We start from the raw sequence: 18,617 nt of genomic DNA on the forward strand, positions 1-18,617 counted from the left end.
CAAATATTTTAATAAAATTCATTATAAGTTACAGATTCCTGGAGAACAGGCTCCAGTGTATAAAATGGGAGACAGGCTGGGAAGAGCAGGGAAAGCACCAAGAGGAACCTCTTTCCCCAGAGGAAAGAAGAAAGAAGGACAGAAAGGTTCTGACAGACATTTATTGGGGGAAAAAACCAAAAACAAACCTCTAAGAATGGTCCAGTGGATGTAGAAAGACATAACTCAGTCCATGTCCCTCTGTTCCTCCACCCTTTCAAATCCTCACCCCCAAAGGCAAGCATATTACGACGAGTCCTGTTTAAGTCACAAGTTTTAACAGGTCCAGGTAGACCTCAGCTCCAAGGACAGTCTGAAGATACTGATCCTCTGCAGCCCTGGGTGCCAGCAGGGATGTCTGAGAAGCCAAGAGAAAGTCTCTTGGTTCAGGTCCTTGAGATGCACCAGCACAATGGCACAGTGTCCTTGCCCAGTCAGATGAAGCCAAAGGGGCTGCTCCCCCATGGCAGTTGAAGTCCCTTCTGTATGGAAAGGGCATCACCCCACAGCAGGCGTTTGTGGGGCGGTGCCTGCAGTCCTCAGCAGCTGCACAGCGAGAGCAGGGCCCCGGCCCACAGGGCCAGGCAACAAGAACCGACAGCACAAGCAGGAAGGAGGGGTGACAGCAGGCTCAGAGCCCTCCTGCAGGGACAGGCCAGCACACAGAGCAGCCCAGAGCTTGATGCTGAGATGAAGAGCTGAAATGAAGCAGCTTCCCTACAGGGCTCTGTGGGGCCTTCCACCCGCAAGGGCCCCTGACACAGCACACACATCTCTCCACTCGGATCCTCCATCCAGCCCCTAAGGCACCAGGGCTGGGTGGGCGACCAGCCAGGCAGATTGCACTTCCCTACCATGCTGCAGAGGGGCAGGGGGAAAGGACGGACACACGGAGAGATCTGAAATCCAGCCAGACCATGAGCAGGGGAAGCTTGGCCACCTGTATTTGTACATGAGGAGGTGGTGGCTGTTAGTCCAGGACAGCCATGAGCAGCAGCAGTTCCCGAAAGGCACTACCATGGCGGCCGCTGAGCCCAGACTTGTTCTTGACAACGTTGCTGATGTTTTTCAGCTGCTTGTAGCACAACTTACATTTGTGAAGCCTGGAAAAAAAATGACAGCAGACACAGCATGAATCCCTAGTTGCCTGAGGTGTGGCAGTTCCTGCAGTGCCAGAGAGGCAACTCAGGCAGGAAAGAAAAGCCCTGAAAATGGCCTGGAAGAGGCTGAAATATGAGCACAGCTCTGTGAAAACACCAGGCATTCAGCCCACGTCCTGATGAGACAGGAGAACGGCATCCACATAAGGGCTCTTTCAGCCCTCTTCCCCCTCTGGCAGTACAGTCCAGGGAAAAAGGAGGTGCTGTTTTCCAAAAGCCAATTCCCGGAGAGAAGCTGTCCTGTGAATGAACTCAAAATCCAGGGCCTGGCTACCGAATCATGTTTCTTGTGAGGCAGAGAGGGAAAGCCACAGGGTGGTTTTACTCCTGATACTTTGTTTAGGTATGACTCAATGCACAGAGGCAAAGGCAGTCCTTCTCCTCTGAGCATGAAGGATTGGTGCTTGCAGACAAAGGGAAGGCATGTCCAGTCTGGTATCAGAGCCCTGATGGCAAGGGCAAAGCTCACCCAAGAGAAAGGCTGGTCCCAGGAGGGAGCAAAAGAAGCATGTACCTCACCTTTCCTCTCTGCTGATGTCCACTCCAACAGAAGGTGGTGCAGCGAGGATGTCTGTGATGAGTGGCAGGAATCTCTGGAGAATGAGCTTCAGGGATGTGCAGCCAGTCTGCACGTAACTGAAAAACAGAGAATTGGGTCCCACTTTGAATGCCATTCCTGTCCCCCCAGCACACAGCTCCCAGACAACTCCACTCCACCACCTGGAACCAGGGAAGGAGAGCAACAGCCAAGTACCAGCAACACATCTGAGTTCCAAAGCTTTCACAAAGCAAGTCTGTTCCAAAGGTCCTGGCACATACCCCATCCAAGGGGGACCTCTCTCTGCTCAAGGGCAGAGATGTCCTGCCAAGGGAACCTGGCAGAAACCTCTCTCCCAGAAGAAAGGAAGAGCAGAAGCTCCATCTTAAGAGAGGCTACAATTTTTCCCCCTACAGATGAGTCCCCAGGGCTGTTGCAGGACTTCATTCCTTGTCCCAGACTGACAGCTTCACTCCCAGCAGTGTGCAAAGCCCATTTGTTTTACATGACCCCTCCTGGCTGCCAGTGTTGTCTTAAACCAAAACATTTATGACAAATCCCACTATCCTGTTCTTCCTGCCCATGCATACTTTCTGTATCTTTTCCCACACACACCTGGCAACTCCATCATTCCTTTTCAGGCGTCATATCAGCATGAGACTGTATCTACACTGATTTCTCAGGATTTTCCTTCAGGTACAAAATACCCAGCACAGCTCCCCTATCACTACCCACACCCTGTCCCTCAGGCACACCATGTTCTTGAAGCCCACCTTTCATATTTACTTTGGAGTAGTTTTTCTATCTGTGGCAGGACTATAGTACACAAATCCAGCTTCCAGAGAGACCTGAAAAGAAAAGGACACATCCTGAGACTGGAGACGGAGGCTTTACAAAGCCAAGCCGACACAAATAAGACTTCCTGGCAAACGTCCAGACAGACACACTCAGGTTCAGAGAGCCAGTTCACTGACTCCCCCTCGTGAGTGAAAGTGGCAGGTTCGGACATATTTCTTTGACTATCAGCAGAATCACTTTATGAAGCCCCAAGACTTTGATTTTCCTTGGCCCCACATAATTCCAGCAGTTACTGTCACTGCAGGCCTGAAGTTGTGACTACAAGCACATGAATTTCATGCTGCCATGGCCCACTGAACATGGGGCAGGTACAAGGCAGAGCTCCCAACGCCCAGTGAGGCAGCTCTTGCACATCCCAGGGGCTGACCCCATCCAGCACTCACGCTTTTTGGTTGACAATATTCAAGAGATCCACGACAACAGACAGATCGTTGATAGCCACTGCAGAGTCCAGAGAGTTCTGAGAGAGAAGGGGAAGAAAAAGTCATCTATTGCAGAGGTCAAACTGGTTAGGCCAATGCAAATTAGTATCTAGTGCTACTTTTCCAAAACAAGGTAGAGGAAACATGAAGTTTACTAGGGAAGAGAACTCTCTCATGGGAAGTTTTCTCCATGTGAGTTTCTTTGTGACCATTCAGCTGCAGCACTCTGCAGTGCATCCCTGGGGACAAAAGCTGTGAGACCCTGTGTTTCGTATGAGGCAGAATCAGCCCCAGAGAAGCAAAGAGAACTGCTCAGCTGCTCCCTCAGGAGCCTCAGGCATGTCCACATGCTTGCCTTGATGTCACTGGTGCTCCACACGGCGCGCACGGCGTCCAGGTTCTTGTGGCGGCTGGTGAGCACCACGCACATGGTCTCGTGGCCTTTCCTGATCTGGGACATGGCCTCCTCATCCACCAGCTCCGTCTGGCTTTGGTTCTTCACAGCCTGCAAGTACAGACACCAGGAACAGAGCAGGATGGAACAGAAGGTGGGAGCATTCTCCAGCCTAGGTGAGAGCCAATTCTGGTGCAGAGATTGTCAGTGAATACTGACTTCCTTGCAGATGGTTGTAAAAACCTTTTGAAATGGAAATGCTCAATTTGTTCTGATTTCAGTTACTTACTTCCTACTTCTTCTAATACATCAATCACAAACATGTTTAAATCTTTGGAAAAACTCTCAAAAAAGGTGAATTTAAAGTAAGTTTTCAAAACCAGTATGCTTTAACAAAGAAATGTTTTCACACAAACCCAATTTTTTAATGTGAAACACTTGTCTGGGACTGCAAGTTTTATTACAAAGCACAAATCTTATGTAATTCATTAGACTCTCAATTTGCTTCCTGCCCAGGCCATGGCAGAACCACTACTTCCTTTACTCACATTTAGAGTTTGATATCATCAGGATGCTCTGGTCTTTCCCCCTTTTTAGGAAAAGGGAATACCCTCCCCAAGAGAGACCAAGAAGTCTCCAAGATGCAAGAGGCAGAGATTCCTGTGGAATTATTATGTACATGTAATGGCAGACACCAATTTTTTTAATGAACTGGTACATAGTTCAGTGTCTGGTACATGGAATAGTTCAGTGACTGTCTCACCTCTTGCTCTTTGCTTTGCTAAGAGCAGGGCTCAACTCTGCTGTATTCATACCTATCACAATGGGGCGCCCCCTTTCTGATGCCACCCAACACAGACATTGGCTGGAAAACATTGTCCAGAGACACTTACTGGGAGAAAGTCAGAGGCCTTCAGGCCAATGGGCTCATTCCTGGCTGCAGGAATCACTGATGGCTCTGTTCTGCTCAAAGAAGTTGAGGAGGCAATCACTGGCCTCTGGACTGGATCAGGCTGCAGGAGAAATTGGGATAAAAGCTCTAGCAGGAACAGTTTGGCCCTAGTCTGATGACCTTTATTTCTGACCTGCTTTCTTCTCACAGCAGGGCCCTAACACTGAAGCAGTCTGCAGTTTGCTAGCATAATTTAAGAGGCAATAAAGTGACTCTCAGGTACACACCACGATGTAATTAAGGTTTGTAAAGAACATGGAGATGCCCCAATAGAAGTGCCAAGTGACGTTATTGTTATCTGAAATTAGGGCAATGGGCTGTGGCCAGCCTGAAGGCTAAGAGAGAATTCTAAAGAAGCCAGTAAAATGAATACTGGCCCATCAGCTGCCTGCACTTTTGGCAACAAAACAGCCTCTGTTCAAGCATTTGTAGAAACCTGGCACTTGATTCTCTGAGTGCCCCACTTCTGAGACGCAAGGAAAAGCACCACTGCAAGCACAAGCAGCAAACTAAAACAACAGGCCTTAGTTTCACTGCTAAGGCAAGACACTTGGCAGCACAAAGCCTGGAGCTGCACTTTTACTGCCCTGCAGTGAAGGAATCAGCCTGAGCAGAAATCACAAATTCTCCAGCTCACAGAGCACACAGAACGTACGAGCTCCTGCTTTGGCAGCGAGGTCTGGACATCCACAGCTTGGCTGGGCTTCACTGCTTCCTTTGCAGTTCCAGGCTCTACCAAGAGGGAGAGAAGTGGGAAAGCAGAAACTGATTGTTACTTTCAAGAGTTGAGAGCAAAGGTTCTGTTTAGCTATACTACAAGGAGTAATTTCTGCCTTCAGGCAGCTCTCCCTCTATTGAGGGCCATTAACCCCATCCCCACCAAGGGGTCATTTCCACACTCACCATCCTCAGGAGGGGCAGGAAAGGGCTCATTTCGAGGAGGAGTTCGACCTACAAAAGATTTAAATAATAAACAAACGAAGGAGCATCCAAGGCTACAGATAAGTGATAAGTCAACCTTGGAGCAGAGAAATCTCCAACAACTCCACACATGAGGGTAATCAGTGATAACTCTGCTTGTTGTATCTCTTTTGGACCTTGACACTACTGTTGAGTTTAGCTAAAAATTTTCAGCCCTCATGAATAGAAGGGACAAAACTGACCCCTGTGGTTCACTGATGCTGTAGAGGTGTGAAGCATGAGACAAGGCAATGTCACAACAAATGACATTAGGCAAAATCCACCTTCTGTTATTGATTTATATAAGTAAATAAAAATAATGCAATGAATTCCTCAGAAATAGTATCTCATTTTTATAATTTGCAAAAAAATGAGATACAGACACTGCACAATGCCTCCTAAACAACAGTCTTTGCTTTAACAAAACATTTTGCCTTTCCTTCTTTAATGAAGACTGCTGATTTTGAGAAACATATCAAAATTCTAAGCTAACAAAATTCCCTTAACACTCTAATCAGAATAGGAAGGCAGCACTTTTACGATGAAACTCCGGATTCTGAGCCAGGCTTCAAACAGACATCACTGTACCCTAGTAAAGGTGCCTCCTTTAAGCCATTCACCAACAAGATCTGTGCAACAGTGTCCCAGCACAGAATAAGAAAGAAAAGCTTTCTAAACTCTCCAGTCACAGGTGAAGCCTAGCCAAATGTCAGTTCTATCAAATCACTTTAGCACCCTGATCTCAAACCCAAACACTGCTCAAAAGCACTGTAAACCCTGGTACTGACAGATTGCATTCTTGGGCTGGAAGATCTCTTTGTAATCCTCCTGGTTCTGGATCTCAGCCTTTGATTCCTTCTCATCCCGGTCATCTTCACTGCTAGGACTGTGCCTCTCACTCTCCGAGTTGTGCTTCACTCTGCTGTGCAAAAAGAGTTGTTGTCAGGGGAAGCCATGTTGTCAGAGAGAGAACACTGAGTGCCTGGGACATTTCCTTAAGATCTGAAACTCAGCAAGCCAGCAGACTGCCTCACCTCTGTGGCTTGCTGCAGCTCGTTGAGGGCCTGTCATAGATGCGGCGAAGGGAGGACCCTGTGGGGGTAGGTGGCACAAGAGGCTGGTCGTCCCTGATCAACCCATGAGGAACAGAATCTGACTTTGGGACTCTGTTGAGATCCACAACGAAGGAAGAGACTGTGCTTTGTGCAAAGGAAACTCCTATCTGCAGAGGCAAAAGATCAAGATAATTCACCAAGGAGTGGGGTGCACACCAGCCCTTTTGAGAACAGGCATGATGAAGTGACCCTGAGCAACTGTGCTTGAGGACTGCTCAGTTCAGTGCTGTGGATTTTTCAATCTGAAGTTGCCAGCAATTTTGAAAGGCTTGGATAAAACTGTTGCCAAGCACGGCTTCTAAATACTAGTCAAACTAAGCTCCAGTTCTTTCCTCCAGAAGCCAGAGACACAAAGTGAAGCAGCACAAGGCACACAGCCTTTGGGCATGCTACAAGCCCTGACACAAGCTTACAGGGCTGAAGGCCTGCAAGGAGGCAGCAGGATTTTATCTTGTGTTTCACAGCTGCCTATCCCTGCCTCAGGAGCAGTGGCTTACCAGCTGGTTGTTGCTGATAGACAAGTCAGCTACTTTTCCCCAGTTCACCAAGACCACATCAAAACAGCGCTCGGGCTCCCAGCCGTACACACGCAGCGAATCCTGGAAGCCGCTGTACAAGCAGCAGCCATCCGGGTTGAAGAGCACACACCTGGGAGGAAGGCAGGAGAATCAGGCACAGCATTCCCACCTTGCTCAGTCCTTGTGGGTCTCTGACTACACTGAACACCTTCAGTTTTGTTTCTTACAATGAACCTTGCAATGCGGTGTTCACCTGTGCAGCCTGGTGGGCCTGTGCAATATCTCCAGCAGCCCAAACTTCTCCCCAGTAAAGTCTCTCTCTGAGGAAACCCCCCCTTCACCCCACCTTTAGTCTCTGCCTAGCACATTTCAGTACGAATTTAATGTACCTGACAGGAGTGGCCTCCTCTTCAATACAGCTCACAACTTGAAACTTCTCCAAGTCCCAGAACCGAACAGTCCTGTACACACAACACAACAAAATTCATTGCTCGTCACTCTAGAAATCCAGGAGGATCCAGATTTTAAACACAACACTAACAGTCAGAGTGACTTTTGCTGTTGTGCACATACAGTAACCCTACACAGAAGGCTGGTCTAGCTAAGATCCATGAATCCCAACAGAGATACTTAGAGGCTCTAGACATGGACAGGCATTTAGAGCCAGCCCAGAGCTAAGAGAACACCCTGCCAGCTGAGCAGGGCTGCCTGCTGTTCACACAGGATGTCAGCTGGATTTGTGAGAAGCTTGGGGCTACACATTGGTTTCTAGTGTGGCAGAAGGTGCCATCAATTTTGGATGAGAAGGGAAGATCTCCATGTTCTGCCCATCACAGATGCCACGTCCTGCTGTCTAGATGTCTGGCTTTCACAATGGCATGTTTGAATTGAGTGACATTCCTCTTGACATGCCCTTCTTACAAGGAAAGGCATCAGGAAATGGAACAGACATATACATTTCCCTTCTTTCTCCCTCCCCTTATGTACCTGTCAGAGCTGCCAGAAGCCAAAAGGTATTCATTGGGATGGAATTCAACAACATTTACTGGGCCGGTGTGTCCTGTAAACTCAAACATCAACTTCCCAGCAGTCAGATCCCACAGCTGAAAGGAGGAAAGAACAGAGACTCTTGAAGAGATTAAATGTTAGATATTTCCAATACACCTGAGATTTCCTTGTACTGACAACCTTCTAACACTTCCCCCCTCCAAGAACAGACCCAAGTCTGTCAAAGAAGGCAATAATCAGGGAAAGAGTACTATCCAAATAATTTAAGGCTTTGTTTTGGTTCTGTTTCTTGCATTATCTTCTATTTTCCACATAACTTGTCCTCTAGAAGTTTCTGGTTTATATTTAGAGACTGAGACAAAATATAGCAGTTCCATCTGTCCCCACAGACTGTATCTCAAAAGTGAACAAACAAAAATCCAAAAGCTCTGAATCCCTTAGCCATTCCTTCTTCCTGTGCTCTACTTTCCACTCGAAAATGCCACGAAGTAACTGATCAGTTAATTTCATGTGAAACGAAAAATAAAATTAGTCCTTCATCTCCATTCCTCCAGATTCCATGTGAAACAACTGAAGTCACTACTTCAGTCAACACCTTCCTGAACTCCTCCTCTTGCTCTGCTCAGACGTGACAGCAATTTTCAGACTGATAATCACATGTAATGTGTATAACACAAACAGAGACAGACATTAGTCTGGTGAAACAATGCGCTGTGAACAACTACTTTGACAATGTTTACTGAGGCCAACATTCAGGTATCACAACTCTACTACCATCAAAACATTAGTTTTTCTGTGCATAGTCTCTCCCAATGTATCTGCTGGATAAGGGCATTTCAAATCATGCAGCTCTTCCATGGGTGTTGAGGGCTATCAGACAGGATCCGCATAAGAAAACTGATCTCTGCAAACCCACGGGGCTCAGCCAGTTGCCAAATGAACTAAGGGTATTTATGAGTGAGTGCTGGTAATGCCTGGAAAAAAAACAATCCTAGCATTCCCATGCGCTACAAGCACATAAGGAAGGTGTCACAATAAATTACCTTTACAGTGTGATCATCAGCAGCAGAGGCCACCCATTTCCCATCAGGGCTGAAGCGGAGACACCGAACTGCTTCTGTGTGACCCTGAAATGAGGAAAACCAACAGTATTCTGGCTTTTGTCTTTCAATCCTATACAATGTAATAACCCAAAACCAATTAAGTGTTTTACAGAGCTCACAACTTGCAGAACCCAACACTGTACTCAAGGCACTACACCCAGCCACACTAAATGTGCATAATCTCTCACCTAGTCATTTATGCCATCAGTTTAAGTATGGTAAATACAGATCTGGCTTCACTAATAAGAATCAGTTCTAAATTACAGATTTACATATGGTCAGATAGAAGCGCTGTGACACTTAGTCTCTGGTTTCTATATGAAATTAATATACAGCAAGTTCTTCAGACAGAAAAAGGTCCCAAGAACAGAACCATCTCAGTGCAGTGGTAATACCATTAAGAATATAAAGAAACCTTCACGGATGCTCTCCATCCCTCACTGAAGCCATCCACACTATACCACATGATACCCATTGATATCCCACAATATCCATTTCATATTCCCATACATCTTGCAGAAGCCTGCTGAGGTTTACCAGGCCACGTCACAAATCACAGAGATCTCATTTTCATGCTTGAAAACCAGGAAGTTCACTGTACATAATCACATTTAGGTTTGCTCACAAGTCCTCAAAAGAAATATTTCTCCCCTCTTTGCAAAACCTAATAAAATATTTTACCTTGAATGTGAAGATACAGCCTTTTCTTCTTACATCCCAGAGCTACAAGAAAGAAAAGCAAACAAATTGTATGTTTAGAGCAGTATGTTGGGAGCTCAAGGGTCCTGCCAGAACAAGGGATCTCTGTGTCACCAAGCTAACAGATACTGCAGAATGAATGGGCTGCTGAACCCCTGCAGGCCTTAGGGGTATTTCGTAACTCCCCAAGTCAGAATCACTCCTGGAAGATATCCCTTACTACAGAAGCTCACTTCTGACAGTCAAACACAGTCTGAGGAAGCAGATACAATCCACAGCAACCAGGACATCTGTGCTTGCTGACACCAGGTCTTGGCTGGCACCTTACTCAGAGTCACATTCCACACCAGAGGAGTCACATTCATGAGCTGGCTGTGAAAATACACACACGGATTTCACAAGCACTCACAAACACACCTGCCCACACACGGAAATGATGATGTGCAGCATCCACCAACAGCTTGACACAAAACATGTTCCGGCACTCTTCAAAACAAAGACACTGCAAGTAAAGGGGGAAATCTCTGGTGGAAGCTGGGTTTTACCTTAATGTTGGTGTCCAAAGAGCCAGATGCCACAAAACTTCCAAAAGGATGGAAATGAAGGCTGCAGATATTCGCTTTGTGACCTGGTAGGGTACGAAGAACTGGGAAAAGGAGAGGCAGAGGAGAGAGAAGGAATAGGGAGAAAATATTCAATAGTTCATTTCCACCAGACACTATGCAGAAGTGTAGCCATGCTATCCCCACCATTATTTTACGGAAATATACATAATTTTGTGGAAATGCCTCTGACTTTACCCCAACAATGCAAAGAAACAGCAATAGAAAGCCCATGATCAAAGAACTTAATGACAGTCTTGTCCTTAGGTATGGAAACTACAGGCAGAACTCCAAGGATCTCCATTCTGAACATGAAGCAGCTGGCAGGCAGTGCATTTTTCCATTTGTTACACAAACAGCAAAATGGGCCAGAGGAGGAACAGTTTTGGCTGGGAAGTGAAGTGAAACAGTCTTGACTTCCCGCAGCATTCACCTTGCAGTTATTAGACAGACCCTTTCCCAGGACTCTGCACCCCATCCAAGCACCACCTCTTAGGTTCCAATATTCACCCTGGAGTCCTTCAATTGCCCCTTGCAAGAATCACCACAAAGACAGGAAATGCACGCTTAGGAAGCAGGAGACAAAGAAACGATCAGTGTTTCAGCAAGTCATCAAGTAACACCCCTGTAATTCTGGAAACCAGCAAGGACCAGTAGAACTGGTACACCCTATCTCAGCAAGCAGTGACAAATGCAGAGCTCAACTCTAAGAAAAACTGCTCAGGTAATAACAAGGGCAATCCCTCTCCCTCATCCATCATCTGGAACAAGCTGATGATTCCCCTGGCAGAAATTAGCTCTTGAGCCAGAGCTGGGGTGGTCATTTGCAGAGACACTGGCTCATAGGTCTTCTAATAAATGCAGCCAGATCAGCTACTCCCCATGGGCAGAGCCAAACTATTCCATAACTGCGCTGATTCTAACTGTCTGAATGACATCAGTGCTCTCCATTATTGATGCTGCCTGTGGTTTGCCTCCTGAGCTCAGCCAGTGTAAGTCTATTTTCATTACACATTCCTTCTATGAAAAAGTAGTAACCTATAAGAAATATTCAGTCATTTTCTGGTATTCTGCTGGAATGCACTCAAGTGATTTATGATACCTTTGCAAACTCATTCTAGGATTTGAGGAAAATGCAATAAATAAAGCATGACTCAACAGTGGCCTTTAAAGGATCAGAGCTTGATGAGTTCATAGCTTTTACAGTTTATTAAAAATTAGGTCTTTGTCTATTTATGTGGCCATGCAAGAGCAGGACAGCAGAAAAATTGCTAGAGGAAAAAAGAAAAGTTATAACATAAGAACAAGAAGACACAAGCAGAGGATTCCTGCATTTATACAGAACCTAATAAACTTAAAAACTTCCAATCTGGTTTGGGATCCTTTTATTAAGGTTGACAATTCTAAATTGAGACTCTGAATACAAATTCTGTATGCCTAGTTATCTATACATGCATGGGAACTAATCTGGAATACAGATTTTGACACACTCAGGTCAAAACCATAGAAACTAGTTCCTCAGATCAGTGTTCCCAAAACATGCCCAAGTTGTATTCATGCTCAAGCATGAATACAAATACACAGCCTCAGTAGAAGGAGAAAAAGAGATGCAGATGAAGATGAAAGCAATACCAGGCTCCTGTTCCTTCTTAAATCTGGAACCTTCTGGGTCAGTATAGGCATTAAACATAAGGATTCCCCAAAAAGTGTGCATGACCAGAAGCACAAACTCACAGGCACATACCTTTGGCAGCTTCCAGGTCCCAAACTCGAATGGACCCTGACCGGGACCCTGCCACTATGAGCTTCTCATTTGGGTTGACTTGGAGGCTCTCGATGGGGGTTGTGTGGCCTGTCAAGCTCTGCAAAGAAAGCCATCAGTGTCAGTCAGCAGCTGCTGGCACAGCCCTGTAGGAAGCATGGCATTGTTCATACTCGAGGGGTAAGTCTTTAGCCATGAGCTGGGACCACCTGGCTGTGCCACGGTCCATTTTCCTCAGCAGCCACCAGGGTGGCAGAGCACTCTAAAGCCCATCACTGTACCCAGCACAGCACACCTGTATTCCCACATTATCTTTGGAATCACTTTCTGGGGCACACTGACTAAGTTTTAAAGGATGCATCAACAGAGACACAGGTAGTTAAACATTAGGTGCGGATGCTCAGACCAGGCTGACACATTCTTACATCATAAAAATTATGCTGTGGTAGCACAATGCCACCGTGTTTGCTCTAAATGGGTCATGTAAGTGTCATGAACCAGTTACAAAATCAAAGCAAGAGCAAAAGCAGGGCTACTTTGAAAACTTCACGCAAGCCCCAAGCCATAGGTTGCTGCCAGCAATGGATGTCACAGTGATACCATGGTGCTAACACTGAAGTACTGACTTGAGGCATAAGGCCTCAACTTCATTCACATGAAGTTCCTTTCATCCTTGAGCACCTGAAAATTTATAAATTACATCAGCATTTTGAAAAGGCCTATATTTTAGTAAAACACAAGAATATTTAAAACTAGCTCTAGAAAACAAATCCCACCATTGCAGACTTTCTGCTTGCCAAATAAGCAGTATTCTCTGCTTTAGTCCATCCTCAAATGTCTTTTAAAATAGCTACACCAGCTCTGTGCCTCCCACACACATACAGAGGCTGGGAATGCCTGTTGGAAGCTGCCTGTTCCAGCTGGATGGAGCTTTCTTAGGAATCCATGTGCAATTGAAATCCTTTATAAAATGCACAGTAGCAACTGCCATTACTGAGAACTAGAGCTCACACTTAAACCAAGTCCTAATGCTACTTGAAAAGTTCCTCTTCTTCCTCTTTTCCAACACAAACATCCATAATCATTATAATATAAACGCTAAAAATGAACTTCAGAGGACAATCCCAAAAATCAAGATTCTTTTGATATACAAGAATGACACAAGCAGCTTCAGTCAGTCCCTGCCTCTCAGCAACAGTAGATCTCAGCATCTGTGGTTCCCAGGGAGTGCAGGAGAGGTGCAGCTCTGCCACCACAGAAAAGTACAGAGTTAGTCCTTCAAACTTGTCTAGTAAGGCAGTTGTCCAGTTTCAAACTGGAGTCATGCCACCAAGGGCCTGAAAAGACACTGCTTAACTACACTATGCAAAAAGCACAGCCCTGCTAAAGGTGATCGTTCACATGCTTAATGAATGGAAAAATAAAGGTGACAAATTCTCCATTTAGCCTTTTTGACTTTTCCTGGTTTTTTTTCTCACAAGGCTCACACGGGCTAGAGCAATGCCTTTGATGCCACAACATTATTGTGTTGTTAATTAAACAATTGTCTAGAGATGTGCTAAAGCTGGTTTTACACAACACTCACTCAAAGTGATGCAGGATAGTTATCTGTTAAATATATATTTATGGTGCCCTTTAGTGATCACTGCTGGGGTAAGCCTACCCTTGCTAACACACTGCAACCAGAGTTACTCCTCCCCAGCCTACAGCAAACTATTGTGGCAACCTTCATGGTGACAGTTAGGGACGATGGCACAGGTGGGAATGCATCCTGCTGTGACTGCAAGCCCCAGGGTATAAAACTGGCCCCTATAGCCTGCATGATAAAACCAGCTGTTCTTGTACAAAACTCTTCCTTTAATTATTTGCGGCCTGGTAATGTACTAAAGCACAATATTTATTATGTGAGTAAGCACTGGTCCAGCTCAAGCATTCCCACAATGTCTCCAGAGAGAGCAGTGGTCTCACCAGGCACCCAGTTCTGTCCCTATCTTTAGCTAGAATCTGGTTACACAGCTTTGTGTTGGCAAACTCTATTCAAAGTCCCACAGGCTCCACCCCAACAATCTTTCCCCTCATTCTCTACCCTCCAAACCTCAGAATTAATATTCCCACCCCCCAAAAGCTGAAAACAGGTTTGTCCTTACCATGATGCAGTTGGGCTTGCTAACTGACCATATGTTGACCCGACAGTCGTCTCCTCCAGTGGCCAGCATGCGGCCTGAACCTTTTCCCAGGACTACTGAGGACACATTGCTGCTGTGGGCCATGATCTCTTCTGCACAAAACACAGCAAACACTTTTTACAGATCAGTTATAAAAATTTTCATCCTATCCCTCCAAATGATCTAAAAAAAAAAAAAAAAAATTCTTTCTCCAGAAACACTTTCCAGTTTCCACTGGACAAGCTGCAGCAGCCCACTGTTCAGATAAGAAGTCACACTATTATCTTGCTTTGAACAGTTCTTCTTGGCTCTTCCTGCTGCACTAAAACATTTGCTGACCAAAGTTTCACTACTCCAGTGCTCACATGGCTTACAAAAAGCATCTTCTCTCACTTGCAGCAGCTCAGGAGCTTTTAAAGATTTGCTCAAGTGCAGCAAGGTACTTTACCTGCAATAATGCACAGCAGCCAGAGTCATCTAGTGAAAGGCCCTCCAATCCTGTTCTAGAGTGCAGCAGCAGACAGTCCAGCCTGAGAGGAACTGGCAGAGGAGCAGCAGTACAGTTTGTTACCTTACCCAGAAAAAAGCCAGACTCAGCAGTGGGGAGAGGTGGGGCTCCCTTCCCTGAGCTTTGGCAGAGACTTTGCTACATCCCCACTAGGGAACACAGGCAAAACTGAGCACTGCAGGGCATGCAGCTGTGACAAAGGAGGATGAAAATCCATCCAAATGGGCAGAAAATAACAAATTTGATTGATGCTAAATGACTGTTAAAAAACTGGGAGCTTAGGGGACGCTCTGACACTGCAACAATAGAACTCTATGAACACCCCATCATAAAGAAACCAATCTGGGGCAAAAAAGAAGCAAAATTAGCATATTTGCTTACACATCTCACAGTGGAATTTCAAATTCACTCAGAATTTTGGCAGGGGCTTTTGGCAGATGCATTTACCAATATCTTCATCTAACTGTTCTCTTCTTTGAAACATCACAGGATTTGCATGAAACTTTAAAAATGGTTATGAATCTGTAAAAAGGCTAGGTAGAATCAATTCAGTTTTCATTCAGTGTTAGGCTGGGAGGAGCAATGTGATCATTTTACATGCAACACTAATCCAAAAGGATTTTAGATGGCTGCAATAATAATTACAGGTACTTTGATCTCAAACTCTCAGCAGTGTTTTTTTCGAAAGCAAAACTGCGCAACTTTCACTTGGGCTGGAGAAACACCTTTCAAATTACAAAGGTGACTGGACCATAAATTACATGTGAAGGGCAAATCTGAAAATACACCTGCATTGTGTTGAAAGACCAAACTTCCACATAAAACTGCTAAAACAAAGCCTGTATGGATACACAGACTATAAGGTAACCAAAAACACAATTAGCATTACTAGACCAATTCACTAGTTAAAATTGCAAGGAGAGATGCTGAGCATTGCTGCTGAAATGAGTGTGTCAGCAGCTCCATTTCTTCCTGTCTTGATTTCCTTCTTAATAATATATTGTAAGTTTAAAAATCATTGTGGAAGCATCCAGCTCTCTGTTCCTAAAAGCCAGGTGATAAATGATGTCTGCCTTGGGCAGAGAGGTCCATTTGTTCTCCCACAAGTCCCTTAAACCCACAATTTTTTTATTTAATGAAGTTCTTGTCACCAGCTATCACTTACCACCAGCCCAGCAGCACTCAACTCCTAGTTAGCATTGCTGAAACATCCCTAACACTCAGAATGCTTTTCCCTCTAAAGAGGATGCTAAGATGGGGCAGCAGACAGCAAAAATGAAGATCAAGAACCTCTGCACACCTATGGAAATGGAGATGGACAGACTTTCAGCTCTTCCTGCAATTGGAGTTTCAGGGATGGGAAGATAAGAGCAAACTGGCTTTCTGCTCAGAAAGATACAAAATTCCTAAGTCAGTAATCTCAGGTGACTTCATGTGTTACCAGCCAAGGACACTATTTCTGACAGCCATTTACCAGAGCCCACTAAATGACTAAAGCAACTGATCACATCCTATTGCTTCTAAGCATTCCTCAATGAAATAACTCATTAGTTACCAGACAGAAATTGATAGTCAGCAACTGTCTCCTACTCCTTCAGAGGAAAAATAATGGACATGAAGCCAGCAGATTCTTACTGTCTCTTGCAAAGCAATTTCAAGAGGGTGGGACACACAGGCCCTGCAAAGATCACCTCGTTTCTCCTGCAGCAGAGAGCTCAGTGAACCTTCTGTACAAGTGAGCACCAATGAAGGACAACTCCACAGAGGCTAAGTTTGGGGCCTTCTCCCTCTTACTGAGGGGATGCCCCATCAAAACCTGGCTCTCAAGAGCAGTTTCTGTAGAATGACAGAATATTCTGAGTTGGAAGAGACCCACAAGGATCAAGTCCTACTCCTGCTTGTCCTACATAGGACAATCCCCCCTTTACCTGAGAGCGTTGGCTAAACACAGGCTTGGTGCTGTGAGTACCTCTCTGCTCATGGCTCCTGTGAAGGTGAAGAACTTTTGCCTAATATTCAACCTAAACATCTGCTGGCACAGCTCCAGAGGGTCGCCCAGGTCCTTTCACTGGTCACAGATAGCAAAGATCAGAGCTGGCCCTCCAACGCACTCAAGAAGAAGCTGCAGCTCATGATAAGCTCTGCCCTCAGCCTCCTCTTCTCCAGGCTGAAGAAGCCAAGAGAGCTCAATCACTCCTTTGCATGGCTTCCTCTCTAAACCCTTCACCATATTCACAGTCCTTCTTTGGATGCTCTCCAAAAGCTTTCTATCCCTCTTAAACTGTGGTGCCCAAACCTGCCCCTGGGACTCGAGGTGAGGCAGCAACACCACGGAGCAGACGGGGACCATCACCTTCCTCAGTGCACCCCAGGGCACAGCCGGCCCTTTAGGCTACCAGGGCACACCGGTGACTCATTTTCAACTTGACATCGACCAGGAACCCCACATCCCTTTTTGTGAGGTTGCTCTCCAGCCTCTCATTCCCCAGTCTCTCCGTACATCCAGAGTTGTCCCCTGACAGGTGCCCCATCGCTCACTGCCTCGGTTGTTCTTGTACTACACTAGAGTCATGTGGGGTCAGACAGGCACTTAGCTTAGCACTGCAGCAGCTATCCAGAAAAAATAAAGACAGTGACACTTTGAAAACAGCACTGACAAGGCCACGCTATTCACTGTGCCGCTATGTTTTCCACCAGGACTTCCAGGAGTTAAAATTTCCAGTCAGCAATGTAGAGAGAGGACTCGGGCACCATATCCAGGGCAGGGATGAGGTGGCTCCTACCCCTCCCCGCTCCCAGCCGGGGCGGCTCCCCCGCCCGGCACTCACGCAGCTTCCATGCTGTCTTCGTGGTGACGGCCTCGGCCATGGCTCAGCGCGGCGCCTCTGGCGCGGGCAGCGCCTTCCTCCTCCCGGCGGGGCTCCGCTCCGCTAGCGCGTCCTACGGCCAGGCCGTGCACCGGGGCTGCCCCGGCCGTCCTGCGGGCACTCAAACACTGTCACGGTGAGACTCTCCTGAGAGGCGGCGCGGCGGGGGACGAGGCCTCACCGCTGACGAGCATCACGGGACGGGAGCGCCGGTCGGGGCGAGGGCGATCGCCTGGACGCTGGCGGCGGCGGGGCCCGGCAGTACCGGACCGGGACCCCCTGCCCGCCACCGCCCCGCAACCGGCCCTTCACAACAACCCCGCGCCGCGCCGGGCGGTTGCCCGGGCTCCGCGCGCCGCTCGGCCAATAGGAAACGAGGGCGGGGTGGTTGCCACGGCGACGGCAGCGCGGCCGCCACTCGCGGAGCAGCTTCTTGGCGGAGCCCAGCAGGCGCGGCCAATGAGGAGGCTGCGCTCTGGATGGGGGCCGCCATTTTGCGGGGCCGCCCTGAGGGGCGGGGGCCGCGCTGTTCCTGCTCTGCGGCCGCTCCGGAGCTCCCGTGAGGGCGGCCGGGGACTTTCCCGGGTCTCGGAGCTCACGGCCCGCCGATGATTGAGGCAGTCGTGCCCCTGGGCGGCGGGCGGTGTACCCTGTTGGGCGGCTCACCGGTGGGAGCGGGACTCCTGCGAGGCTGCTGTGCCTCTCCCGCCCGGCTGAGGGACGGTCGCGCCGCTTGTGCGTCTTTCTCGGAGTCTTTGAAACCAATTACTCCATCAACAGAGAAAAATCCGATTAATTCGACGCTGCTCCTTGATAATGACCTAAGAATGAAGGCTGAATTTCAAGGATCATATCCTGCAAGTTCAGGAACGATGCATGCCGACAAGAGGGAGGTCGGGCAAGAATGCCAGGAGGCCTTCACGGATGGATAAGAAGCTGCTGAGCAG

General features: G+C 47.1%; 1 protein-coding gene across 2 annotated transcripts; it reads right to left on the reverse strand.

The window, feature by feature from the left end:
- Positions 1-106: 106 nt before the first annotated feature.
- Positions 107-18,011, reverse strand: KATNB1 (katanin regulatory subunit B1). 2 transcript variants are annotated; one of them, XM_084215066.1, is made up of 19 exons: positions 17,632-18,011; positions 14,278-14,408; positions 12,113-12,230; positions 10,312-10,412; positions 9,749-9,790; positions 9,008-9,091; positions 7,944-8,059; positions 7,346-7,417; positions 6,936-7,086; positions 6,358-6,545; positions 6,112-6,242; positions 5,267-5,314; positions 5,019-5,095; positions 4,305-4,424; positions 3,373-3,522; positions 2,979-3,055; positions 2,511-2,585; positions 1,719-1,835; positions 107-1,142 (listed from the first exon to the last, which is right to left on the reverse strand). In XM_084215066.1, the coding sequence occupies exons 1-19, from the start codon at positions 17,669-17,671 to the stop codon at positions 1,010-1,012; spliced, it is 1,971 nt and encodes a 656-aa protein (XP_084071192.1). In that variant the 5' UTR covers positions 17,672-18,011; the 3' UTR covers positions 107-1,009. The 2 variants fall into 2 exon arrangements, with proteins under 2 accessions (XP_084071192.1, XP_084071191.1); XM_084215065.1 differs by having other exon boundaries at positions 6,112-6,245.
- Positions 18,012-18,617: the final 606 nt, after the last annotated feature.

This window comes from Fringilla coelebs (genome assembly GCF_963513975.1).
Source record: "Fringilla coelebs genome assembly, chromosome: 14".
In the NCBI taxonomy this organism is placed as follows: domain Eukaryota; kingdom Metazoa; phylum Chordata; class Aves; order Passeriformes; family Fringillidae; genus Fringilla; species Fringilla coelebs.